This window comes from Neopelma chrysocephalum, unplaced genomic scaffold, assembly GCF_003984885.1.
Source record: "Neopelma chrysocephalum unplaced genomic scaffold, ASM398488v2 Primary Assembly neopelma1_45, whole genome shotgun sequence".
Taxonomy (NCBI): domain Eukaryota; kingdom Metazoa; phylum Chordata; class Aves; order Passeriformes; family Pipridae; genus Neopelma; species Neopelma chrysocephalum.
The window spans coordinates 17,089,949-17,099,141 of NW_020897704.1; the positions used below are offsets into that span (position 1 = coordinate 17,089,949).

The 9,193-nt window shown below is 41.5% G+C and overlaps 1 protein-coding gene across 2 annotated transcripts; it reads right to left on the reverse strand.

Moving 5' to 3' along the window:
- Window positions 1-2,136: 2,136 nt before the first annotated feature.
- On the reverse strand, window positions 2,137-9,156 carry MEIG1 (meiosis/spermiogenesis associated 1). Of its 2 annotated transcripts, none has more exons than XM_027679494.1 (4): window positions 9,004-9,156; window positions 6,363-6,496; window positions 5,519-5,648; window positions 2,137-3,587 (listed from the first exon to the last, which is right to left on the reverse strand). In XM_027679494.1, exons 2-4 carry the CDS (start codon window positions 6,464-6,466, stop codon window positions 3,459-3,461), a joined length of 363 nt encoding a protein of 120 aa, XP_027535295.1. In that variant the 5' UTR covers window positions 6,467-6,496; window positions 9,004-9,156; the 3' UTR covers window positions 2,137-3,458. The 2 variants fall into 2 exon arrangements, with proteins under 2 accessions (XP_027535295.1, XP_027535294.1); XM_027679493.1 differs by having other exon boundaries at window positions 5,486-5,648.
- Between the last annotated feature and the right edge of the window lie 37 nt (window positions 9,157-9,193).

Below are 9,193 nucleotides of genomic sequence, written 5' to 3' on the forward strand. Positions count from 1 at the left end.
AGGAGAGAACCTTCAAAGAGCGTAAGGGAACTCCATTCCGGCTGCTTTCGGGCAGCTTTCGCTTCAGTAAAGTCAACATGAGGAATAGCTGCACCACCAGATGCTGAGTTAGAAAGTTGTCTTTAACAAGTTTGAAGCCAATCAATCAATTTCAACACCTTGAAACAAGGGAACCATTTTGAAAACCAAAAGGTTGAGGTTTAACTGTCTTCAGAGCTGGAAGAACAACTGTCCACTCAGGTGCCTAAGTGAAAATTAAAACACTTAAACCATCTTTCTGTGTGTTCTTTGAGCTGCTGTGACTGCAAAGCAACCAAATAACCATGATATCACTGTCAGAAAACACTGTTCCACAATAGATTCAAGTAAAGGGTGAAATCAGAGCACACCAGCCTGGAACACATGAGGTTGCACTCTTGCCATTCCACATGTAGCTGTCAAATGGAAAGCCTGAAAAGCAGGTCTTGGAAGTTTATTCTACCTCCTTTTATGAGCTTCAACAGGCACAGAAAGCCTTTATTCCTGTCTTGAACTAGAATTACCCCAAGTAGATCAGTGCAAGCTCACGGGGAGCCTTGCCACCAGCCACTCCTTGAGCTGCTGCAAATGGCTGTTGAGAGCATTACAGTATTCCCTGATAAGAGGAATACCAACAGATAAAAAAATACCTTGGATGATATTTTCACAGAATTACTTTTTACTAGGACTCTTATCAGAAAAATAGCACATATTTTCATCTCAAGGCACTAAAACTGAGAGGTGAGATTTTATCTCCAGCTCTTTAAAGTTGCTAAAGTTCAGTAAAAAAGTTTCTGTAACGAAGTTCAGAAATTATTTATTTTTCTATGAACTTTGTGGCACCCCTAAAACAAATCATATCTTCTCCAGATTGCTTACCCCCAATATTTCTTCACAAGTTGGTGACATTACATTAAGACAAAAGTACGCTCACGTTTCCCCACATGCTTAAAACTGAGTTAGGGGACATTTCAGTTACAGATGTGTCAGATAAGGGAAAATATTGACAGCACTTCTAAGTGAAAGATACATCCAGCATGAGTGTAGCAGGGGAAACTTTGCTGGTACTCAAGTGTCACCTTCATGTTCAGCCAGAAGGGCTGAACACCAAAGCCAGGTCAGGAAGAACTTTGACAGGCTGAAGGAATGGTTACATTACCTTAAGTTTAGCATGAACTGGAGTGAAATCTGGATATGAACTGGATGCCAAAGGACAGTCATAACTGGAACTATCACTGCCAGTACAAAACCTGCTGTCCTGGCAATGAAGTGAGAGAACTCTCAAATTCAGCAGAGTCCTGACAAAGGCTATGTCTGTCCACTGGCCTCCAGCACTGATTACAAGGCTTGTCTTTCCTTTTCATCCAATTAATCTTTCAAACATCACAGTGAGATTCAATCTTTTCCCACACTGACAACACTGAAAAATACAAGTAATAAAATCTAGGTAGTTCACTCTCTCAAAGGGAGAAGAATCTGCCAACTCATATAAAATCAGCATTTCAGAAGTGGAACGTGAATTCCCATGCTGCTCATCTGAAATGAAATATCCACAGGCTGTAAGAAATGCACACTCTTGATCTTAAAATATAGACAGAAGCATCCAGCAGTATGGCAAAAATATTAAGGAGTAGTCAGGTAAAATGAGGGAATACTACAATAATTTCTTGCATTTGTTTCAATTTTTAGAAGTCTTTCTTAAAAAAGAAAAAAACCCCAAACCCTAAAAAGTTCCCTGCAGTTTTAATTCCTGCTCTTCAATGCCCAACTGTGTCTTTTTTATAGACAGAGAAAATGGCTGTACCAAATGTTCTCCCTTCTTCTGCGTTTGCTGATAGCAATAATTTCTGTCAATAAGTGTGAGTTGGCTGTACAACACATCTATTTTTCATGGTTTTTTTAAAAGGCTCTTTTCATGTCTGCTAGAAGATTTCTTTTTTAGGAATCTATGAAGTTAACAAAGTGAGATCCACTAAATTAAAGTGACAAAATAGATGGGTTATCTCAGTAATTGTTCTGTTCCCACTGTTTAGTTGCAAAGTACGCAAAAAATTCTGTCTTAAAAAGTAAATCCAGAGCACTCCAAACAAAAAAAGAAATCATAACGAAAGGCTGAAGTGACATTTAGTGTTGCAATGCTTTATTTCTGTCATTGCAGTAACTCTCTCTTTATGTGCCATTAAAACCTTCTTGGAATATAACACTTTCACAGTTGCTTCTGAGTATCTTTCAGTCATTTCTCTAACAGAGCTTGTAAAAAGTAAAGTTGAAATTTTCTAAGCAGTCTCAATAAGTGAGGAGACCATCATCAGCCACTGTCAGTGGGATCTTTTGAATTTTGCACCCATACTACTTATTTTGATTAGGAGCTGTAAGTCCTCTATTTCACATAGGCCTCTTGAGAGGCCTCCATCTTAGGCTCAAATGAAAGAAGAATATCCTTAAGACGGATGGTAAAATGTAGACTGCTAATCTATGCCTAAAACTCAGTTTAGTTACCCCTTGGTTGACAGTCTAGAGACAGGAGATATTAATAACATTTTTTCTGTAACTACCATGAACATACCTATTGGTTTACATAACAATAATCTGTCAATGGTCAATTATGCTGACAATGTACCATTTGAAGTTAGATGAAATTAATTCTGCCCAGAAACTCCACATATCATCCGTGGAAATTACCTAACCTTAAATATTACATAGTGTGTATTTCATGTCCTCCCTGAAGGTTGATACTCCCTGTTCTTACCATGTGTAAGTCCACAATCCATCCCCCACCTCAAGAAGGCATATGCTACCAAGTCAATTAATACTTCCTCCTGAGTAATTAATACTTACACCTGACTAAAATACTTTGCGGATACCTTACCTATTGCTCAGAAAGACGTTTTTGTTGTGACTGTTTCTATCACAATAACCAGTCTTTAAATTTACAGGTCATCACTGGCCCTTGCTGCTTGATTGTTCAGTGTCCTGCATTTCAATTCTTTGCTTGTTATTCTTGCACTGCTTTTCAGTGTTCTGGCCTCACTTTAGCTCTTTAGCCCCTGGAGTCTCATAACCCTTAGCTACACCAAGAGGCTGTGTCTGTCATTACCCAGTGCCAACAAGATTATATTGTTTTGAGTAAAGGTTGGTGCCTATACTTATAATGGATGTTACACACAGTTAACCCAAATATATGATGCCCATTTACCAGCTTTTTATCTTTATGTCTAACCATTTGTAACCAGGAAAATGAGGAATAATAAGACTTCCAGTTATAGGAGGAAAAAAAGTGAAGTTTCTATGTTTATAGCTCCAGGCTTCTCTACATTTCCAGCACTCCCCCTTTTATATAAGCATGGCATCAATACTTAAGGTAAGTCAGATTACACAATTCATTTACTTGCAGGTCTTAGCAGACAGATTTATAAAAACAAACTAGAACAACAACAAAACTAATACACATAAACTTTCACTTTATGGACATCTTTGTCTTCGCATTCTCTCTGCTTGTTGTAATAGAAGAACGTATTGTCCCTTCTCTGAAGTTTCTTAATGAATCCGGTTTCTGGCCAACACTCTACCTACAAATAGAATAAAACCACCTGAACATGCTCACATTAAACCATGTTTGTGCATTATCTTGCAAGGAATATAGGGTATACTTCCATGGGAAAACCTCATTTGCATCTAAATACTGCTTTTCTATTAATTTGCTGAACTTTTAAAAACAGATTAAGAACGAGGTGTCAGAAACCAGTTTTCAGGTTTACTACAAAGAGTTATATGATCCAAAAAGTCTAGAAATGGATATCCAAGGATATTTGATGGACAAATTTAAAATTGGACTAGTAAAAGCTTTTAAAATACCTTGTTCAGGAATATAACATTGATGCTATTCAGTTATTAAGTAACCTGGGAGGCTGACAGATTCCATTTCTGTAAGACTGACATATACTTAAAGGTTTCTTCCTGACCTTGAAAAACATGCTTCTTTGTGAAAATAAAGTCAGCCGTACCTATCACAGCAGGATTGGTCCTGCATGAAACAAACCAGCACTCCCCTGGTGCTCTTCAGTGTTGCACAGTGTGAAGCTTTAAACTACAGGCTTGAGCACTTGCATGTTCAACAGCTTTATGGCTTGAGTAGCTCTTTGCAGCTTCAACACCTGTGAACTGCTTCTGATCAAACTGAACCTCATTTCTCTTCCAGACAGAGCTGACAACAGGATGTCAGACTAGAGCCTTCTCTAATTGGAGAGTCCCAGAAGTGGTTTCATCACTTACCTTATTGCTTAAAGGCACACAGCTGTATTACTTGCATTGTCTGTCTAAACATAACAGCCTTAATCTTTATTCTGCCTACATTATAATTGCATCATTAGTAGCAGCTGCATTATAGAAACCTAATATAGGGTAAACAAGACATTTCAGAATGTGTTTGAAAGAGAATCACTGCCAGGCCCTGGCAGGTTGGAACAGAACACCCGCTCATTTTACAATGAGTCTGTGGTGTTCTTTAATGTTCCTCAGGGTTTAATTGCCAGTGATTGTGCCCTGACATAAATCTTAAACGCACAGATCCTACCACACTAATTACAGGATTTCCTTCTGCAGTTATTGGAATTTACATCACAGCCTTTGCAGTGGTAACTGAGCCCACAACAAAATAATAAACTGTGTCTTATGCACACCAATGTTTTGCTGTGTTGTGAGGAGTAGTGTGTGAGGATTAACTGGATGAGGAGTGACTTTCTCAGGAACATTCTACTCTTTCTTCTGTGCAGAGGAGTTTAAGATCTTTTAAAAGTGAATTTTTCATACTGTATTTGCTGTTTTGGAAGATAAATTGCAGACCTCTGAAAAAGATGGTGCGTTTGCTGTATTAACCTCTTGGTTAATACCAAAGTATTAAGTAGCCACCAAATGCCTGGCCATTACTCAATAGCTCAATGGCCAATACTCAGAGGAGCAAGTCCTTGGTGTTGACAAAAGCCTGTATCACAGCTGCTTTTACCACAGCTGGCATCAAATATTTCCATTGTGGAAATATTTCACTTCCAATAGAGGTCAAGTTTTGACTGTGCACAAAGTCTGTGCTGCCACACAATCCAACTGCTGAAGCTCGTGATAGTGACCCAGGACTGACTCCTTGGACAACAAACAAGTTTCCCATCAAAGCCATTGACAGACTAATGGGGAAACTTCAGAGAACTCACTTTGAAATATTGCTTTCCTCAATGCTGAATTATTCCCTTTAGTTATCAGCTACATCTATTCAAAGAAATCTGTGATGCTTCTAAATGCATAAGAAAGGGGGAGCAAAAACAGCTCAAGAATTCAAGTCAGACCTGTGAGGAAAAACACTGTATCAGAACCCAGACTAAATGAAAGGAAATAAGCAGCACCTCCATTTTTATTTAACCATTTAACATGGGACAGAAGTTTAAAGTAATAACCCTTGCAAATTCCTAAATCTTACCACATCAACTTGTTTTACTTGTTTATATTCCACCTCATCTCTGTATCCAGCTTGCTGGAATCTGTATAAGTTCTCTACATCATCTGACCATGTTTTGGCACGATGCATAGATTTTGGTTTGATGTCAGCTTTAGCCATGACTCCAGGAACTTCAGACTTCTTCCTGAAATTAGATTTTTAAAAATTAAATAGAGAAGACAGAAGCAGGTGATTTTGATGGAGATATACAGAAATGGGTAAAACAAAATTTTAAAATAAGGGAATTACAGATTGAGTTAAAAAAAAAAAGTGATAAGCAGTTGGAATCAAATTAAATACGCTATTTGATCTCAAACCCAACTTACCTATACCTCAATATACACCCTGACTTAATCTACTAAAATTTAATTGTGCATATTGATGCATTTAAAAAAACAGCAATTTTAAAATTTCACATCTTTGCAGTTGCTGTCCTTTTGGGACAGACAGTTTTTCTGTTTTTTTCTTTCTTCCTCCTGTAGTGACACCAAACTGAGAGACACAGAATGAAGATCATTTTGCAATTGAAAGCAACCATTTACTAAAATCAAAACATAGTTTTCCCACCCAGTTATGAGGTGTCACATACGAATTAACAGGATAAGCACATATCCTTATTCTAAATCTTTAGGGTAGTCTTGAGATATCCATCTCAACATAATTTTTTTTCTCCTGTACTGCAAAGGGCTCTTTTGTAGCCACCACAGAATTTTTTTCAAGCCCTGCATATGCTCATCAGTGTTTGATGAGAACTGTTTTCAGTCAGTATTGACCTTAGGCAGTCAGTATGATTAGCAATAACAGTAGATCTTAATAAATTATAAACTGTGATGAATTTAAGGGTGTTGTGATAACTTACATGTTACTACTGTTATGTACTTCTTGAGAAGATATGCTGGATTCACCTAATGAATGTGCTTCTTCAAGACATCCAGATAGGTCTGGTGCTTCCTGAGTCACCATTAATTCAGGGTGCCTGATCCACAGGCTTTCCTGCTCAAAAAACAGATGTAAAGGTCATATATTGAAAGTTCCAGCTTGGTGACTTCAAATAACAAAAGCACAATCCTGATATTGGGCTGCTATTTAAAAATTTGTACTCTTTGTCTATTTTAGTGTGTCCAAGTTCCACGCACTGTTGTTCCACGAGCTGTTTTCATTGCAGCAGAGCAGGAGACAGCTGTACTCCAGCCAGGAATTCAGGGAAGAGACAAAAGACAACAGACAGATAAAGGCAAATGAAAGAATTCAAGAGAGTGGTAAGAAAATATTCAGCATAATACCAGTAGTTTTCATTTAAAGAGAATTGTTGAACAGTGAAGTGGACTTTGTTAAAGATTACAATGTTTGCCTACTCTTCATTTAGGGTAAGTAGTGAGATTTCATATATCTCTGTTTTGGCTTTAGGAACACATTTACTAATTTAATCATAACATAATTACTGTGGAATCCTGACTAGCCTGGGCTGGCATATAGTGGTTTCCTTAACAGTTACATAAGAGTTTGTGGGAGGAGAATGTCTGCTCCTTAAGGGCATCTGCTCAAGGACCATTTTAAGCGCAGTAAGGGATTACAGGAAAGGGAGGAAGCCATGAAACAAGAACCTATGGAGACTCAAACCTGAGCAGTAAATGAGGGACGTGGTGATGAGAACCAAACCTGGTCGGTCACATTAATTGATGCGGCATGAGAGGAGTGTGAGAATGTTTATTCCAGTAAGGTTCTCTGATCAGAGCCCCTTGTCAGTTGGGAAATTAGGGAAAAGGGGGGAAAACAGAAACAAAATATAAAGAGACAAGGACCTGACAAAAAAAAGAAAGACCATGACAAGAAACAAACCTCACCACTCCCACCAGTGGATGGGGTATCAAGAAACTACAGGCATCAGGAAGAGCAGCCTGGACTTTGCACTGATAGGACTGTGAACCAGGGGGACCCAGACTTGGAGAGGTGTGGGAATCCACGGAGCTGTACAGACCTGTGAGGAATGCATGCCTGGCTGAGCCCCACGCCTGATCAGCACAGACTGTCCTACTCTATTGTAACTTCTTAAATCTTAAGCATCTCTGTGCATAACCTCACTTTGTATCCCGTATATGCATGTGATGAAGGACAAAGTGCCAGCTGCTGGTGAGACCTGTGTGTGAGTGAACACTGGTGCCAGCTCCTGGAGTCAGACTGGGGGCAAGGGCACCTCTGGCCTATGATGTCAGCTGCTGGTGCAGGTGGGGGGCTTTAACTTCCAGCCACTGGAGCAGGAACAGGATGGAGGAGGGCTGTCATGAGTGAAGGGCTCCATGTCAGCATATGGAGCAGGGCTGTGGGTCACAGCTTGTGTGCCTGGTGCTGGATACTGGGGAGAAAGGGTATCTGTATCTTCACCAGCTTTGGTAATCTTAGGGCACACACCCATGTTTATCAGCTAATTTTAAGCTGAAGGGTAGTGGCACCTTGGGTCCAGGACAGGGGGCCCTGCAGCATCCTCAGCCCAGGCAGGAGCCCCATGTTCCCATGCAGGAGAGGCTCTGGACCAGAGCAGAAGGCGAGATGGCTGTTTCCCACATCACTTACCACGAGTCAGCAAACACAGGGCCTGTTTGGGGTCCCAGAAAAGTCACTAAGAGATTTCATAGAATCCTAGAATGGTTTGGGTTGGAAGGGACCTTAAAGACCATCTCATTTCAAACCCCCAGCCATGGGCAGGGACACCTCCCACTGGATTAGGTTGCTCCAAGCCCTGTCCAACCTGGCCTTGAATCTTTCCAGGGATGAGGCTGCCACAACTTCTCTGAGAAGCTTTTTCCAGCGTCTCACTGCCCTCTTTGTAAAAAAATTTCTTGCTAATATCTAACCTAAGCTTTCCCTCTTCCATAGAATCATAGAATCAGCCAAGTTGGAAAAGATCTCTGAGACCATCAAGTCCAACCCTTGATCCAATACTGCCATGGTTACCAGACCATGGCACTAAGTGCCACATCCAGTCTCATCTTAAAAACCTCCAGGGACGGAGAATCCACCACTTCCCTGGGCAGCCCATTCCAATGCCTGAGTACCCTCTCTGTAAAGAATTTTTTCCTAATATCTAACCTAAACCTCCCCTGGCAGAGCTTAAGACCACGCCCTCTTGTCTTACTGATAGCTACCTGGGAGAAGAGATTAACCCCCACCTGGCTACAACCTCCTGTCAGGGAGTTGTAGAGAGTGATAAGGTCTCCCCTGAGCCTCCTCTTCTGCAGGCTAAACAACCCCAGCTCCCTCAGCCTCTCCTCATAGGGCTTGTGGTCGAGTCCCTTCACCAGCCTTGTTGCTCTTCTCTGGACCTGCTCCAGCACCTCAATATCCTTCCTGAACGGAGGGGCCCAGAACTGGGCAGAATCTACAAGGCAGCTCCTTGTACGCGCCGAGGTGCGCAGGCTGACGTTCCGATGTGACAACAGTGTGACCGCAACCCCGCGCTGCTCCCACAGCCACCCGCCCACCCAGCCCTTAAGAGGGCCCACCTCGCTTCGAGAGCCGCAAACGAGGGGGTCTCCTCCCAAGCGAGGCGGGGCGGAGTGGAGCGGCGGCCGAGGCGCGATGGCAGCGGCGCCTCTTAGGGCAGCTCCCTCCAACCCCGCCCCGGGTCCCCCCTCACTCGGGTCCCCCCTCACGACGCCAACGGTCGCCAGGCAACCGTCCGCCATGGCCGCT